At 36.4% G+C, this 20693-nt stretch overlaps 1 protein-coding gene across 1 annotated transcript; it reads left to right on the top strand.

Moving 5' to 3' along the window:
* The first annotated feature begins 17818 nt into the window (after positions 1-17818).
* Positions 17819-20305, top strand: LOC149221882 (uncharacterized protein At4g28440-like). The gene is made up of 2 exons (XM_089383052.1): positions 17819-18072; positions 19952-20305. The coding sequence occupies exons 1-2, from the start codon at positions 17850-17852 to the stop codon at positions 20140-20142; spliced, it is 414 nt and encodes a 137-aa protein (XP_089239178.1). The 5' UTR covers positions 17819-17849; the 3' UTR covers positions 20143-20305.
* The last annotated feature ends 388 nt before the right edge of the window (positions 20306-20693 follow it).

Raw genomic sequence — 20693 nt, 5'->3', positions numbered from 1 at the left:
TCCCCCTACAGTTCCAAGAGACCAAAATCATCATTTACCTGATTTGTTGTGAGTCCCGCTTTTCTCCTTCATCTTCTCGCCACTTCCCTTGTTCTTGTCCAGGTAGGTGTCTATTGGTTGCTGAGTCCCTGTGGTCATTTCTTTGGCTGCATTCTCATCTCTTATTTCCTTGTTCGATTTTCTTCCTACTTTCCTCGGTGGATCCGTGGCTGCAATGTTTTCCTTTGTTTTATTTCTTGTTAGGATCCTTTCCACTGTTTGAGGAGGGGAAGCCTGGAGGGGGGAAGAGGGGGAGATTCTGGGGCCCTTGGGGGATGGAGGGGGAGATGAGGGTTCCTCTGAAGCTAAGGATTCAAAGGGATTGGAGGATGAGGGGATGGGGTGGCCCGAGTTTGAAGGATAGGTGGAGAGGGTAGGGGTTTCAGAGGGGGGCACAGCTGATTCGGGGGGAGGGTTTGACTTCTTTTTTTTCCTGACTATTTCCCATGCTTCCTCAGGGGATTCATTATTGTTATTATCTTCTGATCTAGATTTAGAGCACCTATTAGCAAAATGACCGTACTCATGACATACCTTACACTTGAAGGGGAGCTGCTCATAATCCACCTGCTGAATGTGCGTCCACTGATCCACTCTGAGCTTGATTGCCTCTGGTAACCCTTTGCCCAAATCTACTTCAACACAGATCCTTGCGCATGCATGCATATTCTCCTTTGGCTCCGATCTATCCACGTATTTCCCTATTGCGTTTCCGATTGCTCGGACGGATTCATCAGCCCAGCAGTGAAGCGGAAGATGCGGGAGGCGAACCCAGACAGGGACTGCGTTGGGAACGTCCATTTCTGGGTCGAAGTCAGGGGTCCAGCGGTTGAGATAAAGGCCTCTAGTGTCCATGAAGTATGGTCCATTCCTGAAGATGAGGTTGCGGTCCTCCACTGATTCGAAGAGGAAGGTGAAGAAGCCTCTTCCACAAAACCTTATTGCGATTTTTCCCTGAACCATAGCATTCCAGTTTCTTTCAACCCAGCGTTGAACCGTTCGAGGGGAGGGCCATAACCCCGTGAACTGTCCAACCAGGCCGCGTTCAGCCAAGGCCACAGCGGATCTCCTTGGAAGTGCTGGGGGAAGAGGGACTTCCGGGATTTCGTCGAGCTTCTTGACAAATTTTGAGGCGGAAGGCCGAATCCTTTCTGAGTTATTCTCTGGAACGAGAGTTGCAAAGGCTTTCTCCAGTTCAGCCTGCTCTAGAGAAGGAGGATCCATCGAGCCAGGGGCGCTCATCGGTAGGCGAGAAAAGGGAGGGAGGGCAGGAGGCCCTGTGAAGAGGGGAGCAGCGTTGAGCTGCCCGCGGGTGCAGCGCAGCCAAGCGAAGACGGGGCAGGGGGCCCGAAAGGGAGAGACAGGAGGTCACAGGCGGAGGAGGCCCGCAGCAGGTGCTGCAGCCCAGCAGCAGAGCTGCCAAGCTCGGGCAAGGGAGATCAGGGCCGCGTCCAGGGGCGGGAGGTCGCCATTCGCTTCATCTCGCCAGACCGAGATAGTATTTAGATCTGCAACTATTGATAGAAACCATCTATAAACATTTTTTTAAGTTAAAAAAAAATAATAAAAAAAACCTCATTACAAAAAAAAACTTAAAATAATTACCCAAAAAAATTAAATTAAAAAAAAATCAAGAAAAAAATAAAATAAAATTTAAGATTTATTTATTTTAATTAACATAAATAAATAAATAAAAATTATATATATATAAATAAATAAATAAAAATTATATATATATATATATATATATAAAACGAGAACAAGATGGAAACATGAAAAAGTCAAGGGACAAGATCGCGGGTGAAATGTTCTATTCTCGGGAAGAGAAGAAATACTCTCTTATGAGTTTTTTGTATAATCAAACAGTTACAACAACAATAGAGCTGTGTATGTACATGAAACTTTTTATTAATATAAGAAGTTCGTTTTTTTTTTCTTTGGAAAATAAATAAATAAATAAATAAAAATTATATATATATATATATAAACAATGATTTAAAAAAAAACAATTAAAAGAACACAATTTAAAAAATAAAAAACAATTAAAAATAAACCATTAAAGAAAAAACAATTAAAAAAAAACAATATAAAAAATTAAAAATAAAAACAATTAAAAATAAAATAAAAAACACATTCAAATTAAATGAGCCGCCCTCCCGACCCCTCGTCCCCCTCCCCTCACTCCTCCCTCACCCACTCGGCCCCCAGCCAACCCCCTTCTCTCACCACACCCTATCCCCCTCCTGATCGCTCACCTGCCTTCCCTCACCCCTCTCTCACCACACCTGGTCCGCACCCGAACCCCCTCCCTCACCGCACCCGGCCTGCACCCCACCTTCCTCCCTCACCGCACCCCCCTCCCCACTCTCGGCCCTCCCCCCCTTACCTAGGGTCCCGACTGGGGAGGGGAGGGGGGTAAGGGGGGGCGGGGAAAGGGGGCAAGGGTCGAGAGTGGGGACGGGGGGTCGGTGAGGGTGGCAGGTAGGGTCGATTCCAGGTGGGGGAGGGAAGGGTGATAAGGGAGCGAGGGGGAGGGCCGAGAGTGGGGAGGGGGGTGCGGTAGGGGTCGGATGGGTGAGGGGAGGGGAGCGGGGTTATGATATATTGTAATTGGTTTTGTTTTATTTATTTTTTTATATTGTTTTTTTAATTATTTTTTAATTATTTTTAATTGTTTATTTATTTTTATTTTTTAAATTGTTTATTTTTAATCTCTTTTTTTTTTAATTTAAATTTTAATATATATATATCTATATATATATATATATATATATATATATAAATTGTTTTGTTTTTATTTTTATTTTAAATTTTATTTTGTCTTTCGATAACTATTTAACATTTTTTTAAATGATGTTTTTATTTTTTATTTTTATTTTTTTTTTAAACTTAAAAAATGGTTTTTTTTTAAATTTTTATTTATATTTTCTTATATTATATATATTTTTTATATTTTATTTAAATTTTATTTAAATTTTTCATTTTTACAAGTTAATTTTGATTTTGATTTTATTTTTTTATGGTTTTTTGTTTTTGTTTTTGTTTTGTTTTTTATATTTTATGAATTTAATTTATTTTTTGTCATGAATCGTTCCCTTGCCACCGTGGTCGGTTGGTCCTCGGGAATAATTTTTGTTTATTTATTTTTAAGTTTTTTTTTTTTTTTTTTTTTTTAATGTTGTATTTTGTTTTTGTAATTTTTTTTTTGGTTTTTTTTTTTATGATGATGATGATGGTTAACGTCCACTGAGACCAAACTTTGGTCTATCAGACTTAAAGAAATGAATTATTTAGTCTGATTTAAGATTTTATCCCTATGCTCAAAAAGCTCGGAGAGAAGCCTCCTGAGCTCACTGTAATTTTGACAACGTAAAAGGCTAGGAAGGTCAGTATTGCAACAAAGTTTTTGAAATTGAGATCTAATGTGGTTGTACGTGGAGCACTCTAAGAGGAAGTGATTTTCATCCTCGATGTTCGTATTCTCACAGAGATGGTAGAACCTTTCCATCCATGGTGTTTTAGGAACTGCCCAACGACCCGTTTCACTATGGAGCTCATGAGAGTTCGTTCTAATCTTGGCTATATTAATTTTCTTCTTTGAGCTAGTTAAATCATAGAGATACTTTTGATCTTCTAGGGTGGGGTTGATGACCTCCTTATAATATCTTAATTTTCTTTTAGCTGTTAAATCTTTATCACACCACATTTTTTCTTTGAACTTAGAAGTAACAATATTTTTAATGTTATTAATGTTTTGCAATGCAACATTCTTGTCGATCTCCCAATGGTTTAACCAGGCCCTGGTGTCTTTATACCAACCTTGTTTGAGCCTTAGGTGGTTTTTTCTGGAATTTAAAGCTAGCTTAGGAAGTCTATGGTCTCCTATGTTATTGAGTTTGTGCTTGTACAACAGAAGCTTAGTCATAGCTAAGCTCTCGATAGAGGAAAGACCCACTTATATAAGGAGAATAGGATAGGGTGTGTTGCTTTTAATTTTTTAGGTTATACGTTATAAAACGCTTCTAGATTTGCTCAATCTTTCTCCAAGATTCTATAGAGATGCTACAACCCCAAACCTCACATCCATATAAGATAACCGGAGTGACTAAAGTTTCAAAGAGGAACTTCTTTCTATCCCACATTACGAGGTTTGTCATTTTACAATTATTTTCAAGACCAAAATAAGCTTTCCATCCCCCATTAATCCTTTTCTCAATGCTATAGTTCCAATTGAGCTTGTGATGAATATCAATTCCTAGGTACTTGTAGGAAGACACTTCCTCCAAGTTACTATTGTCATACATAAAATTAGCGTAAGTTTCCTTCTTGGATTTGATAATCATAACTTTTGTTTTCTCAGTGTTAACAATCATACCCATGGTAGAGCAGAAATCCTTAAGAAGTATAAGTTGCTTATCAAGATCAGATGGGCACCTTGCAAGAAGAACAATATCATCAGCGTAGAGAAGAAGGATGATGACTATCCCAGCTAAGATTGTGCCAACACATCCTTCTTCCTCTAAACAACCTTCTAGCTTGTTGATGTAAATGCCAAATAGGGTAGGGGAGAGGGGGCAACCTTGTTTAACTCCGATATTACACTTAATATCTTTCGATCACCCCTCATTGCTCTTTAACTTGGCAATTACATTCTCGTATAACCTTATAGTGACAGTTCTCAACTCAAAAGGAACCTTTAGCTCTTCTAATCTGTTCCAAAGGTTGTTTCTAGGAACCATATTGAAAGCCTTTCTAAAGTCCACAAAGCAACAAAAGAGATTGGATTTATCATTGCGACATTCCTCCACAATGATCCTAAGCATAACGAGGTGGTCTGTTGTTGAGTGCTGCTTTCTAAAACCCGCTTGGCCTTTAGCCCGCTTACCTTCACTTTCAAGCCATATGCTCAACTTCCTTTCCAAATTAATACCATATAACTTGGCTAGGAGAGGGCTGATCATAATTGTCCAATAATTAGAGGGGTTATTTGTATCCCCACTTTTAAAAATAGGGATAATGAGGCTTTGAGTCCATGGTTTAGGGAACCCTTGCTTGACCGCTTGATTGAAAAGCTTGTGAATGTGGGGGATGAGGACAAGACCTCCAATTTTTAAGATTTCCACCTGGTAACCTTCAATGTCCTTAGCTTTCCCATTAGCCAAGCGATTAACCCCAAAATCAATGTCTTCTAATGAGAAAACTTCTTTCGTTGTGAGTAGGGTTTCAAAGTTATCCATGACATTTGGAGATTCATAAGATAGGAATTCCAGTCGTGTAAAGCAATTTTATTATTATCTTTAGTTTTCCTAGTTAGAATCTTCCTCCAGAATTTCTTAGGAGCTACCTTAGAGAGGTGTAAGAGATTCTCTTGTCTTTTACGAATATATTGCCTTTTTTCCTTTTAGTTAGGGCTTTGTATATTTTTATCTTGCCAGTTTTAAGAGATTCATCAGCAACTTCCTTAATTGCTCTCCTCACACTTTTACAATCTTTGTCATACCATGGGTTGGTTTTGCTATTTCTTTTATTACTTGAAACTTCAAATGAGAACTTGTTAATAGAATATGAGAGGGTTGTAGTAAAATTACGATAAAGATCTTTTAATTCATTTAGAAAGATATCTTTTTTTATTTCTATCAAATATTAACTTCTTTTGACTATAAGGATTATCTTCTATGGGATCTCTATGCATGAAAAAATTGAGAGTTATAAGTAAAGGCCTATGATCAGAGTCAGGCTCATGGTCATTTAAGATGTCAAAATTTGTTATTTCGTTGTATAGAGGGAGATCAGAGATAGCATAGTCTACCACACTGCTACCAAGCCCATGGATGTAGGTCACCTGGCTAGATTTGGGCCACTTCTTTAGACCATTACAAATTATGAGATCCTGAGCACTACAAAGCTTGACTAGGTCTCACCCAAAAAAATTCTCCTCGAGGTCTTTAGAGCTCCTTTTGTACCGGCTAGCCAGAGGAAGGTCTTTGTCTAACCAAAGAGGATTAGGGTTGGAATGATTGCTTAGAAGAATAGCTTGGTTGCTTGAAGTTCGAGCATTAAAGTCACCCATTAAAAAGACTATTTTTATCAGATTCTTTTTCTTATAGAAGTTAGAATTGATGGGGGGGAATAACAAATTGCTACGTAGATCTTTTTATCATAAATGTCAGTAATTTCTATCCAACTATATTGGTTGTAAGGGTCGTTTTAATAGATCCTAGCATGGGGAGAGATGTTCTTCTTAATGTAACAAGCTATATCCCCAATGCCTCTACGGGAGGATTGCTTATTCCAGGTAGACCATAATGTAAAGCCATCTATGTTAGGGACCTTAGATTCTTCGTGCTCCCAAGTTTCAACAAACAAAATAATATCAACATCATTTGAGATCCAACTTAGCTTGGGGCATTTGTTCCATGGAAAGCCCCGACAGTTCCAAGAAAGAATCCGTAGTATGTTGAATTGTTATTTATTATTATCTTTTTGGTTTCTATCTTGAATAACGACTTTTCTATTTCTGATTATTGTCCATTTTCATTCCTTCCTAGCTTCCTTTACCTTTTGAACCTCCTTTCTCAATTCTGTTTGATCTTCTGGAATGAGATCTTCATTTATAAATATTCATGTTCCTTTTAGACTTGAGATTTTACTAAGTATGTCATACTTATGGTCAGTAGGGCTCACCTTTATTCGGATCAGCCTTCCTTTATTCTCAGTTAGTTTCCCCAACCTTGTTGCTTCTGTGAGACACGTTGTTTCAATTTGTACTCTGTTATGTAATTATGTTTGGGCTATTGCTAAAGTATCATCGTCTACCTCCTCTTTCAAACTGAAGATTATAAGGTTCAAGGCCCTTTTGTTACGCTCATGGTCTAATTCTATCAATTTTTTCATTTCAAAACCACTACATGCTTGTGGTGGCCTCAACCCGCCCCAAGGGGAAACCGGGTTTATTGGCCACCTTAAATTTTTAACAACCATCCAAAAATAGAAAGTTCTAATTCTTCTTGTCCAGGCTAAATATACTAAACGATCATAAAGATTTCTATTGCTTCGTGTCCGCATTCTAAACTTCAAAAAGGAACTAAAGATGCCACTCTACTATCTAATAATATCTTGAAACCAGCATATATACATATCTTCCATTATTGCACCGCCATGTCTGTCTGCTGCTCCACTTCTTTCTTGATGTCTGGGTAGTAGTCCTTTATCTGCTGCTGTATTTTATCCATTTTTTTGTCCTGCATTAACAGAGTAATCTGGATGTTCTTCAGTTCTTTCCTTAGATTTGGAATTCCTTGAGAAAGCTCTGCCATTTCCATAGCTACTTGCTCCATTGCCTTAGCTAGCAGTCTTTTCATTACCCAGTATACGTGTAGAGCCTGCTTATACAGGGTCATACGGCCTCTCGTGTTTCCTGCATCCGGGAGGAGATATTCCCAGTCTTCCATTTCAGAGTCTGATTGTCCCTAAGTTGCTTCCTCTTCCAGTTGCTGTATTATCCTTCTAATGTCCTTGTTGGTGTTCTCACAATAGGCTCTCTCCGCGAACTGAATCTTTTTTCCTATAGATCTTCTGGGTTTTCTAGCAGATGTAGTTGCATGTTCTTCCCGGTAACTTCCTGCTCTTCCCCTTCCCCTTCCGCGTTGTCTCCGTCTCCCTCCTGTTCCTCCTCTATTCCTGTAGTTTCCTCTGCCTCCCTGACTCTTCGTGCTCGAGGAACTGCCAAAATCACGACCTCCTTCTCGTCCTCGACCTCTCCATTCGTCATCTTCCCTGGTCTCCTGCTTGTCATTCGTCCCAAGCTTTACTACCCTCCTAATATTCTCTCGTTCCTTCTCCCCTCTGTCCTGGTCCGAATCAAACATCTCTATGTCATCCTCTGAATATTCCTGGACAATTAAGATATCCTCAGCCATTTCTTCTTCCGTTATTCCTTTTCCTTTCCTTTCCTAGTTGCTTCGTTCTCCATTGGCTTCACTCCCATCGTTCCTCGACCTTCTTCTTGTCGCCATTCAACCCTTACCTTCTGCACTGTCTGTTTAGATTTTCCAGCTCCTCTGTCCTCCTGATATCTTGGTCTGAGCCCTCGCCACCCTATCTCTTCGCCAATTCTCTATTGTTTCCTTTCGCGTTTGCTTTCCTTTATCCCGCTTTCCTTTTTTATGTCATCGTATCTTCCGATTTCTCGTTGCTTCCTTTGCCCGTGTTACTTGCCACTTGTTACCTCCTTCATCGCCTGCGTCCTTTCGTCCTTCCTTCGTACTGTCATACTCATGTTTGATTTCTGACATTCTGTCATTTCCACCTCCCTCTGTCACCACTCCATCAACGTTCCTCCTTGAGATGCGCTCTCTTCTGATGATCTCTCTATCCTTATTCATAATTACCTTACCCTCCTCTGTCCTGTCCTTCCTTCTCACCTGATTTGAATTTATTGTTCTGTACACCGTCGAAATCACCCCGATCAGGGAATTTCATCTTCAATATTTAATTTTACATGGTATGGTTATTTTTATTTTTATTTTTATGTCATTAAGATATATATATATATATATATTATGTATTATTACTTGTTATTATTTTATTTTGTCAATATTTGAATTTTTGTTTTCTTTTGATTTTTTGAGTTTTTTTTTTTTCTTCTTCTTCAATATTTGAATTTGTGAATTTCTATTTTTTTTTATATTTGATTATATATATATATATATATATATATATATATATATATATATATTATTTATTTTTTTAATGTTTGAATTTTTGTTTTCTTATGTATCTTTCACACACACACAAAAAATATATATATATATATATTTTTTTGTAGGGCATGTGTCGATGCTTGTCTAGCAACCCGATCCCATTATGTGCAATTTGATAATTGATTTTAATTTTTTTCGTTATAATGAATCGAGTCCGCCCCAAAATGTGTTAGTTTCATGGTCGGTCTTTAAATTTTCATTACAATGGGTTGAGCTCACCTACAATGCGTGTCAATTTGATAGTTGATTTTTAATTTTTTTTCGAATGTATCAAATTGTGTTAGGCTAAGACTTCAAAATTGCTATACATTTAGCATTTAAAAAAAATTACTGTTGTTATAATAACTCTTTCATTTAGGTGTTCATTTTTAAAGTTTTTTTAGTCATAATTTTTTTCCATAATGTCATGCTTAAAATATTTTGAAAATTTAAGATTGCTTTGTAGTCATAATCTTTGGTTTTAATTCCATGGTTGAAAAATTGTCAAGATTTTAAATGTTTTTCTAAGTTGTGATATTTTATCTTTAATGTTATGGCTGAAAACAATTATAAATATATTTTCTTAGCACCATGCTTGAAAATAGTTGCAATTTAAGGTTTTGCAAAGAAGTGATATTCTAAATTTAATGTCATACTTAAAAATCATTGGATTTTAAGGGTTTTCAAAGACGTGATATTTTATCATTAATGTCATGCTTGAAATCATTGGAAATTTAAAGTTTTCCAGAGTTACGATATTTTGTTTTTAACGTCATTACTAAAAAGTGTTGAAAATGTACCCTAAAAAAAAAGATAAATAAATAAAAATAAATAAATAAAAAATTCCGGCATCAACACATTTCGATTTCAAGGTGTTTTTTGCACCAAACAAAATGGCTTTTATTGTTTTTTACTATTATTTTTAAAAAATATTGAAAATTTACTCTGAAAAAAAGAAGAAGGTTATTCCGACATCAACACTTTTCGATTTTAAGGTGTTTTTTCATTGTTTTTTTGGGATTTTTGGGCTCAAGTACCCGTTTTGAGGTTAAAAAAAGGTTATTCCGGCATCAACACTTTTCGATTTCAAGGTGTTTTTTGCACCAAACAAAATGGCTTTTATTGTTTTTTACTGTTATTTTAAAAAAATATTGAAAATTTACTCTTTAAAATAAAATAAAATAATAATAATAATAATTAATTAATTAACAGGGTTGATTACAGTAATAAGATGTTGGATCATATTCATAATAGCGGTAGTATTAAAAAGCTCCCCAAAAACCCGTTAAAAAAGGTCACTAGGAATGTGGCTCTTGCCATTAAATCCATTAGTTCTGTGAGTTCCCTGCACCATAAACTCATTGAGAGCAACCCTATCACTCTTAGGATCTATGGTCTCCCCAAGATTCACAAGGAAGGAGCTCCAATGAGGCCTATTTTCAACACCATTGGAGGTCCTACCTACCTTCTTGCTAAATTCCTTGCGTTAAGGCTCAAGCCCCTTGTTGGTCGTATAGAGTCCTTCGTAAAAGACTCTACTTCCTTTATTGAGGAACTTAAGGACATTAAGCTTGACCCTGGGGACATCCTGGTTAGCTTTGATGTGGTTTCCCTATTCACCTGCATCCCTATTAATGAGGTCTTGGAGGTTATCAACCGCTTAACAGATCCTGACACCGCTTGATTAGTCGAGATCTGCCTCACTTCCACCTTTTTTTGTTTTGAGGGAGAGTTCTTTGAGCAAACCTGTGGAGTTGCCATGGGCTCACTCCTATCCCTTGTCATTGCGAATCTTTTTATGAGAGATTTTGAGTCCAAGGCTCTAAACTCTTCCCGTCTCCTTCCGAAGCTTTGGAAAAGGTATGTGGAAGACACCAATGTTATCTGGTCTCACGGCCAAGAGGAATTAGATCTCTTCTTCGATCATCTCAACAATCAATCCTCGGCCATTAAGTTCACTAAAGAACATGAAGTTGATGGTTGCCTCCCTTTCCTTGATATTCTTATTTCTAAGAATAGTGATGGTTCCCTCTCCCACCAAGTTTTTCGAAAGAAAACGCATACGGAGCAGTATCTTCATGCCAATTCCCACCATTTCCCAGCTCAGAAGATGGGTGTTCTCAATACCCTTGCTACTCGGGCCCTAAGGATCTCGGATAAAAAGAGTTTTGAGAAGGAAAAATCCCATCTCCTTGATGTCTTCGTTGAGAATGGTTATAGTAGATACATGGGTCAGAAGGCTTTCCTAAAAGCTGCCAAGAATTCTCTTGTTAAAAGGGAACCGAAGGAGCGGATTCCAGGTGTCCATCTTCCGTTTGTTCAAGGGACCACTGATAAGATTGCAAGGATTCTCAAGATGCATAGTGTCCCTGTAACCTTTAGGCCCCTTAACACCATTCGTATGTCCCTCAGATCAGCAAAGGATCCTATCGACCCTAAAGATATGAAAGGGGTATATATTATCCCTTGTTCCTGTGGGACCCCCTATATTGGTGAGATGGGTCGCTCCATCAATCAAAGGATCAGTGAACACGCAGCTGACCTCAAGCATAGGAGATCAAAGTCTTCCGCTTTAGCTGAGCATGCGGAAAAAACCAATCATCATGTTTGTATTGAGGAGGCTAGTGTCATTGCTAGAGTTTCGCAGTTCCATCATCGGAAATTCAGAGAAGCTCTTGAGATTGAAAAGAGACTGAGCAATCTCAATAGAGAGGATGGCTGGAAAATTAGTAGGTGTTGGGTCCCAACTCTCTCTTCCTAGTCGCTTTCTTCTTGGTCTTTTAATTTTTTAGAATATATTCCATTATTTTTTCTGGTTATTTACTTAGTTTTTTTTTTGAAATATTATTTTATTCTAATATTTTTATTTTATTTATTTATTTTTTAAGTATCTTCCATTTTAATTAATTAATTATTATTATTTTTTTCTAATATTTGTATTTTTTGTTTTTGTTTTTAAATATCTTCCATTTTAATTAATTATTATTATTTTTTAATTCTAATATTTTTATTTTTAATTTATTTAATGAATGAATGAATTAATTGATATATATATATATATAATTTTATTTTTTATTTTTCAACTAACCTAACCTCTCTTTTAAAAATTATATACATATTTTTAATTAGTTAGTTATTCCTTTATATATTTTTAGTTATACGATCTATTCTATTATTTATAATTTCCATTTATCTATAAAATAGTCAATATTTTTAACTATTTATTAACTCATGAACCAATTTAATTAAAATTAATTTATACTCATAAATTATATATTTAGGTAAAGGTAAGGTCCCTTATTTTAACTTCTGGTTTGTTTGACCCGGGTCCCTAGTCAAATTTAACCATTACCCTTGTTAGTTGTTGGAGGCTCTGCTCATACTATTTAACAGGGAAAGATGGATCCAATTTTTCAACTTGTCCTAACGATGAACCACACTTGTTGGTTCGAAACGCGTCGACAAATGATTTATCTTGTGATTTACGCCAAAAAATTTCTCTTAAACAAACAAATAAATAAATAAATTATTATGGAATCAAGACTTTACAATTTCAAGGTATTTTTTCATGTTTTTTTTTGGGATTTTTGGGCTTGAGTACCCGTTTTGAAGTTAAAAAAACGTTATTCCGGCATCAACACTTTTCAATTTCAAGGTGTTTTTTGCACCAAACAAAATTGCTTTTATTGTTATTTTTAAAAAATATTGAAATTTTACTATGAAAAGAAAATGTTATTCCGTCATCAATACTTTTCGATTTCAATGTGTTTTTTCATGTTTTTTTGGGATCTTTGGGCTCGAGTATCCATTTTGAGGTTAAAACGTTATTCCAACATCAACACTTTTCGATTTCAAGGTGTTTTTTGCACTAAACAAAATAGATTTTTATTGTTTTTTACTATTATTTTTAAAAAATATTGAAAAAAGAAAAAAAAGGTTATTCCCACATCAACACTTTTCGACTTCAAGGTGTTTTTTCATATTTTTTGGGGATTTTTGGGCTCGAGTACCTGTTCTCAGGTGAAAGTCCCTGTTTGATCGGTAACTATGTTGCACTTGGACTCATTTATTTTCTTATGATTCATATATCCCTAAATATTCAAACCGCATAAAATGGTAAGACCTTATATGCATGTGATAGATTGTCATGGAATATCTTTCCACCCCATATATCCATTAATTTAATAGTGCCTTGCTTCAAGTTGGCAAGCTCTATTTTCCTGAGAATCGACTTGTTTTGATTTTGAAGGATGTGATAATTTTCTTTTTGAGAGAGGGATTCCATAATAGATTTGATTCTGCAGAGGAGGAGAGATAGTTGAATATTCATAGGAAGAGATCCTTTCATTACAAGTAAATAAATATCCTTATCTTTGGGTAGCTGGAGTCCAAAATAAAGCACGTACATATTAGCAAGGTTATTTGATTTGAGACCTAGCACCCAAGTGTACTTTGCTTCTTGTATTCCTTTGGGATTGAGAAGAATCTCTCCCCCTCTTGCCACCCTATATTATTTTTTAATGCACCATCAAAGAATAAGATCCATTTATTTTGCTTAATTACCCAACCATCAAATTAATTATCTGAGAGATGTAGTTTCCAATTTTATTTAGCTATAAAGTGGTATTGACCTGAGTGGAGGAGTTTACCCATTGGATCGTAAGTAGGTCCATCTACCACCTCTTAATATGATCTAGAGAAGGATCTCGATCCTTTAGTTTGGTTCGATTGAATTCCACACACAGTGAGAGGGATTTATTAGTAGTTAATTTAGGAGTGGTGGAGACATTCTTGAAGATAACATTATTTCCAGATAGCCTGATCTGTAAGAGCCCTAGCCTAGGGTATTCTAACAGATTTATTTTCTTTGGAATTTAAATGTAATAAGAGACAATAATTTACTTTCTTACAAGACTTTTAAATATTGAAAATTTTACCATTTACATTTTAATCCCTATAACTTATGGTGAACATTTCATTTCAATAATTAACATGAGTAATCTATGCATAGCGGAATACTTGTACCGGTGGCTGGTGGAGATGCCTTTAAGCTGCTGCTCCTGCTGAAACGCTCCTCTTGACTAACCCAACTGGATTTACCTCCCAGCCAACTAGGAATAAATCCTAGCCCAGGAAACCTCCACAAGTTCCCTAGCCCTCCGAGCCCAAGTCCAACCAGATGTATTGTGTCCAAAATGAATAATCCAAACCAAGATAAACAATATTTCTCTCCTCTCAAAAAACCCAAGAAACCTCCACAGATTCCTTAGGTCTCCAAAATCACAGCCAACCCCCAAAATCAAAGCAAGACTCCTACCTCCCCTTTTCTTCCTTCCCTTTTTATACCCTCCCTCTCTTCTCCACCTCAACCACCTCTCATTAATGTCATTAACTTCTCTTCCATCCTTACAATTGATTTCTCTTCTCCCAAGTAAATCTGGGAGTACATTTGGAAATGTGATATGAATATAAAATTGGGAAATTAATGGGAGAGGACCATGTCTTCTCCCAAGTAAATTTGAGAGTAAATTTGGGAATGTGAGATGAATATATATATATATATTGGTAATTAAATGGAGAGGAACATGTCTTCTCCCAAGTAAATGTGAGAGTACATTTGGGAATGTGAGATGTAATTAAATGGAGAGGACCATGTCTTCTCTTAAATAAATGTGAGAGTACATTTGGGAATGTGAGATGTAATTAAATGGAGAGGACCATGTCTTTTCCTAAGTAAATGTGAGAGTACATTTGGGAATGTGAGATGAATATATATATATATATATATATATATATATATATATAATTTGAAATAATGGAAGGAGACCATATCCTACCTAAGATTCAATTTGAGAAGGCAAGTTGGGAATTTGAATAAAATAGAAATAATGAATTTTATATTAGTAAATAAATTTATAGTTTCCAAAATGAAGGTATTCACCAATATTTCTCAATATTTTTAGGTAATGTAAACATTAATAAAATTTGCATGATAAGGTTTAAGTGGGGCATTACATACACCCTCCTTCAGAAAAATTTGTCCCGAAGTTAGAATGAAAAGATAGGAGGAGTTTGAAAGCATAGCAAACCAGAGAGAGTTATAGCGGTAAAATTTGATAAGTCAGACAATGAAATTACTTCCCATCAAGAGTCTCCAACTGATCTATATCCTCCTATCCATCCTGACCTACTTTCGTTCCCACCCTATCCATCCTCTGCTGCTTTATCAGTGGCAATGGCCATACTAACCACTGATAAAACCAACATGGTGGAAGCGTCGACTATATCGACCTAACTTCCCCAGCAGGCAACTGGCAATCGTCATCACACGTCTAGGGGAGCGTGTCCACCACTGCCCTCCCACGATTCCAGGTTTCGGAGGATACACGATGAGAAATGCCTTCACCCCTCCTTACAACTAGGGTCAATGCCCTAACATGGACCACACTACAGAGTTGGTTGGACTTGTCGTCGAATAATCCAGTCAGGTCGTCTTTCCACCTGTCATTTGCATTTTACTCGTGCCATAAGAGTGCATATCAAGTAGATACCAAATGTAGTAGAATCATGTACATTATACCTTCCCCATGGGATGTCTCGACCTTCCTTCAATGGAAGAGTAGATCTCAGCTATCATATAGTTCTTCCCCCCTGTGGGTTAGCTCTCATTCATGCATTTATATCACAACAAGACGTATAATCATCACATTGTTAAGTCTAGTATCCACGTGTCAATTTTGTAGTTCATATTGGAAACAAATCATAATTTCATTACGTTACTTAGATAAATCATATCCACTTAACCATACATGAAGCAACTATAGCTCTGATAAGTCATGCACTAGATAAATCATCACCAAGTACGTCATACATTAGGTCATACATCAAACGTTTTCATCATCAAAATCAAACCTAAGTAGTTTCACGTGTCCAACCAAATGCATCAATATTACATAATGTTCATAAATAATAACACGAAACTTCAAAATAGAGCCTTAGTATGGGTAGCTATCTAAGTCAAAATGGGCATCACAGATGCTCATGTGACAACCTTGTGAAACCCCTTGATAACAGTTAGAGTTGAAATGGATTCAACTGTCCACCATGGAAAATAGCATTCGAACTCGAATATGCTATAAGGTGGTATCAGAACCAAAATATTGGCAAACAACGGATTAGTGCACTATCAATTCCACTAGAAGGCGCTAGTATAAGTTTCAAGCATATAATTTCTTTAATACCTCAGTGAATATAAAAGTCCCACTCTTCCAAGTTGTTGGTTTTTCATCTTCCAAACCAATTAGTTAACTTAAAAAATAAAAGACTCCAAACTTCAAAAATTGTTTCCAGCATGATTTTCATACTTATTGAGAGAAATGTCCTCTAAATGTCAAAGGTTCAAATTATATATTTAATCATTGTTTACTAGTACTAAAACAATTTCATGATATATATTGCAGCTCACAATATGACCAGACAAATGAGAAATGAATAAACGAATGGAATAATTGCCTTTGCCTTGTTGCTATTAGTATTTCCCCTCTAAATGGCACCGCATCTCAAAAGATGCCTTCTCCTTTCACAAGTGGCCAGTAACCACAAAAGTTGCGAAGAAAGTTGAGGGTCCTTTTATCCAAAACTAGAGACACATTATTTTTGATGGCATTTTTATTCAACACTAGAATAATGGTAAAAGTGTATTCTAATATTTTCACTGGTCTTTTATAAGATTCCATTAAAATCCCAAATTCTCTACGAATTGATCTTCTCATTTAATTTAAGATCATTAAAACAACTATCACAGTAAGCCTTACACAAGTCCATGGTATTCAATTTATGTTTTCACTAGATAATTCCACCACCCATAGAATAATCATTAACGTGACATGTAGGATATTTCATCACATCCTAATCTGAATTCTCGTGCTTCAGAGTCGTTTACTTCTCAGACTCAAGGTTTGTTATTATGATCTCCTCCATGAAGAATGAAAATTATACTATCTGAAAGATAATCCTACTATCCGAATGGAAAATCTACTATATCTTGAATAAGAATAATAATAATCTACTATCAACAGAATTAAAAGCCACCCTCATATGTAAAATAGAACTGACTCCCCTTTTTTGGATTGGGACACATTTTGGGTATAAATTACTGGCTCCATTGTAAAGCTATATATGGATGTTAATGGTTCTTTTGTCTTTTATTTTTTTTCGTTTTAGGGTAAACAAGTTGGGGGTTTTAAGTTGTGAAGCCGTGACAAGACTAGATCCATACTGCGAAATGAATGATGTCAGTTTCTGCGTTAATGTTTGTTTTTAACTGAACCCCGTTTTCGAAAGGGTTATGAAAATCCTTAACCCTAGGTCTGTATGGGTTATAATGGATCTCAGCTTTAATTTTGCATGTGGATTGTGAATGATATTAACTCTAATTTGTGTAATGGGTTTTTAGAGCCCATATTAACTCTAATTTGTTGTGCATATTTATGGGATCGATGGAATACTAAGTTGTATGACAGGGCTCCACTTGTTGATCTCCCTTAGTCTTCTCACCTGAACTAACTGGGTCACGAAGGGACGAGGTCGTGCAAAGTCCCAGGCGACAAAGTGGTTCCTTTGATGGGTTATATCTTCCAATAGGAATTAAAGTAACGTGTTCTGTTTTCCATTTATGTCAACCATGTTATTGTATGTTAATTAGTTTGGATCAATGTTGTAACAGTACAAGAGTTACCTTGAGTTAATGCATAACCACTTCATATAGGATCTCAAGGCTTTTTTTTTTCTTTTTCTTGAATGATCATAGTCATTCCCTATTCCTTCCTAAAAGGAGCTTGTTGCGAGTAAATCCACTTTTTTTGGTGCTTCCAATTTAAGTTTGCATGTCAAATTCAAGGCTAATTGCACATCACATTTATATCCATGGTTCGATCTTTTGAATGCTACCACAACTATATCAGTGTAGTGTAGTGGTTTTTTGTTCGATAGATATTGCTTAGGCTCAGTCGCATAATTTTAATGTTCTACAACTTGATGGTAGGTAATCATTGAGAAATATTGTCAGCTATGGTAGAGTCAAAGCCAGGGATGAGAAAACCTGTATTCACTAAAGTTGACCAGCTGCGACCAGGCACTAGTGGTCATACTTTGACTGTGAAGGTTGTCACTGCGAAGATGGTTTTACAAAAGGGCTGGTCGGATGGTTCTCAGGTTCGTCAAATGCGTATTGCAAAGTGCTTGGTTGGTGATGAAACTGGTGTTATTGTTTTTACAACCAGGAATGATCAAGGTATGCTTCTTTTCAGCTTTATGCTCGAAATATTGCTAATATATGAAATTTATGGTAGAGAGATGTGTTGGTTCTCGAGCTGGACATTTTAAACAGAAATCATCTACGTAATAATTTGTTTTTGAAACTCTCAAAACCTAACATTTGGGGTTTTCACAGTCTGGCACTCTGCTGGGATTAGGGGTAGTGTCAGACAACAATTCCTCCAATTTAACCCCAATACTATGTTCTGATACTTACAATTAATTACATGGGTGCTTCTTCTCTTTTCTTACCATAAAGAGTTATTAATACATGCCTGCTTAATTAACACCGAAATTCACATTAATTGATGTTGTGCATGTTTATATTAATGTATCTATCATCCATGAGATCCTTTCAATTCTACTTATATTTAGTGTTTATTGAATTATTAAATCCATTCATATAAGCATCAATTATAAGGAAGTCCTCTTTTCATGGATTCTTCAAGCATCTCCATTCTGCTTGGGAATTGGCATACTTTCACAGGAGAGTTTCTATTCAACATACATATTTTTGGGGTTAATAATGTTCAGCTAAAACTATTTCCTATCTAGATTTGGTTATTCCCTTGAAAGTCTATTCAGTTCTGATTGAAATTCACTGGTATTTTCTTGTTGTTCCTGTTGTTCATTTATGTGCCTATTATCCCTCCAAAAACCGGTGAAGATTTTTGGGCAGTTATGGCCTTGTTAGTTTCAAATTTTGGGTTTCTGTTGCTTTACATATTGAGTTCGTGGTTTCAGATTTCTGATATAATAGTAGAAATCTGGTTGGCTCGTAACAGTGATATCATAGCCTCAATTGATAGGAGTTTTATGTCAGATACCCAGTTACATTTCAGACTACAAATTCAGATTACAGTTGATTCATAACATAATGCAACAAAACTTCTGACATTTCTCCAGGGGAGGGCCTCACAAATCTTGGCCTAATGCAGATGTTCATAGTTATTTTACCTTTTTTGTGTCACAGTAAGTGTTCCAGATTCTCCTCGAGGTTCATTAGCCAATTTGGGAACTATAATGATCTTAATGCAACATTGGCTCTCTCACCACAATGACTGTAGCAAATTATCATTATGACGGTATTGGAAAATAGTCATAGGTTTTACTTATTGGTTTCTACCAGTGTTAGAGATAAGTGAGATCTGGAGGTGTGTTCCATACCTTGTCTACATGCAATGACAATGATCATGGCTTGTGTTGTAACATTATTATTGCCTCTTGCTCCTCCTAACATGGACCAAATTCTAGAGCTAGCTGTTGTAAGTATTGAAGTCATCTTTTGTCTTGTGGTCTTCTCTTCCATTGGTTACAGAAGATAAGCAGATTGTCCAGTTTCTCTTATAATTCTGTTACGTTATCTCTGTGTCCTTAACAACACATATCCAATCCAATGTTCTTCATGCTATCATTCACACCTCCATAAGTCTTATCATTAGTTATCCTATGTTGTTACATTCGGCACCTACGATACCTTTCACCCGTGGACCATAATTTTGGAAAGGGAGTGATGGGTTTTTCCACACACAGGGATGGGTTAATCATTTAATTAGTCAAATGATGACAGTAGGCCGCATTTGATAGATCAAATGGATTGTCATTTCAGGACTCTGATCCAGCTGAAATACATTTGGAAGTCTTCAGTTTCACGATCTCAATATTGTTATTTATTGTTGTTTAATTTCAGTGTATAACATATTGCCATGTGTTTTTGTCTCTTAGATTATTAGCAATTTGAAAGGATACAAGAGTTTAGATGTTCGTTTGAGGAAGGTATGAAAAATTGAAATAAATTTATACACATGTAGTTTGCTATGATCATTCTAACATTATAACTTTTTTGTTACCTTTAGTGGACTTGATGAAGGCTGGCTCAGCTGTAATTCTACGCAATGCAAAAATTGATATGTTCAGGGGCTCAATGAGGCTGGCAGTTGACAAGTGGGGAAGAGTTGAAGTTACTGAAGATGCTGACTTCAAAGTTAAAGAAGAGAATAATCTGTTGCTAGTAGAGTATGAATTGGTTAATGTTGTGGAAAAATGACAGGTGCAGCCCATAACAAACAAATAGAGAATTGCTCTCTTGCATGTGGAAAGATTTTGGAATATAAATTGGGTAACAGATGTCTTTACCATAATGGTTCAAACATTTTAGTCTATTCTGGCCAGTTGCTTGAAAAATGTCTCTTCAAAACAATATTGGTTGTTTTTTGGGAAGAACCTTCAAAGTGCTATATTGGAGTTCAGTGGTTTTACAAGCACAATGATATTTACTATTCAGCAAGGAATATCGTCAGATATAAATCAGTACCTGCTCAATATGATGTGATTTTGATTTGCAAGGATGTAAATCTAATATCATTTTTGCGCAGTTGTTAGTGCTCTATTCTATTTGTTACTTGTGATCATGACGTTTGTAACGAGGGAGGACTCAATTCTGGTTTTCTAGCCTAGTTAACGATATTTAGTATGGGCTTATACCTCGCACGCGCAAGAAGCCTGACCTAGCAGCCATCGCTGCCTCCTGCAGCACCTCCACTTGACAGCCTCTTGCTGCTGAGCTCCCCAGAGCTCGGTCTCGGCCTCTGAACTGAT

The sequence above is a fragment of the Pinus tabuliformis genome, chromosome Q (genome assembly GCF_031772625.1).
Source record: "Pinus tabuliformis cultivar Carrire ecotype Pingquan chromosome Q, CPIR1, whole genome shotgun sequence".
In the NCBI taxonomy this organism is placed as follows: Eukaryota; Viridiplantae; Streptophyta; class Pinopsida; order Pinales; family Pinaceae; genus Pinus; species Pinus tabuliformis.
Note: the sequence above shows the minus strand (reverse complement) of the source record. Positions and strands in the feature narration are given on the sequence as shown.

What these genes read in the sequence shown, in the direction of transcription:
- LOC149221882 (XM_089383052.1), top strand. Translation starts at nt 17,850, where the DNA reads ATGGTAGAGTCAAAGCCAGGGATGAGAAAACCTGTATTCACTAAAGTT. An exon ending in TACAACCAGGAATGATCAAG is followed by an intron (nt 18,073 to 19,951) that starts GTATGCTTCTTT and finishes TGTTACCTTTAG; the next exon opens with TGGACTTGATGAAGGCTGGC.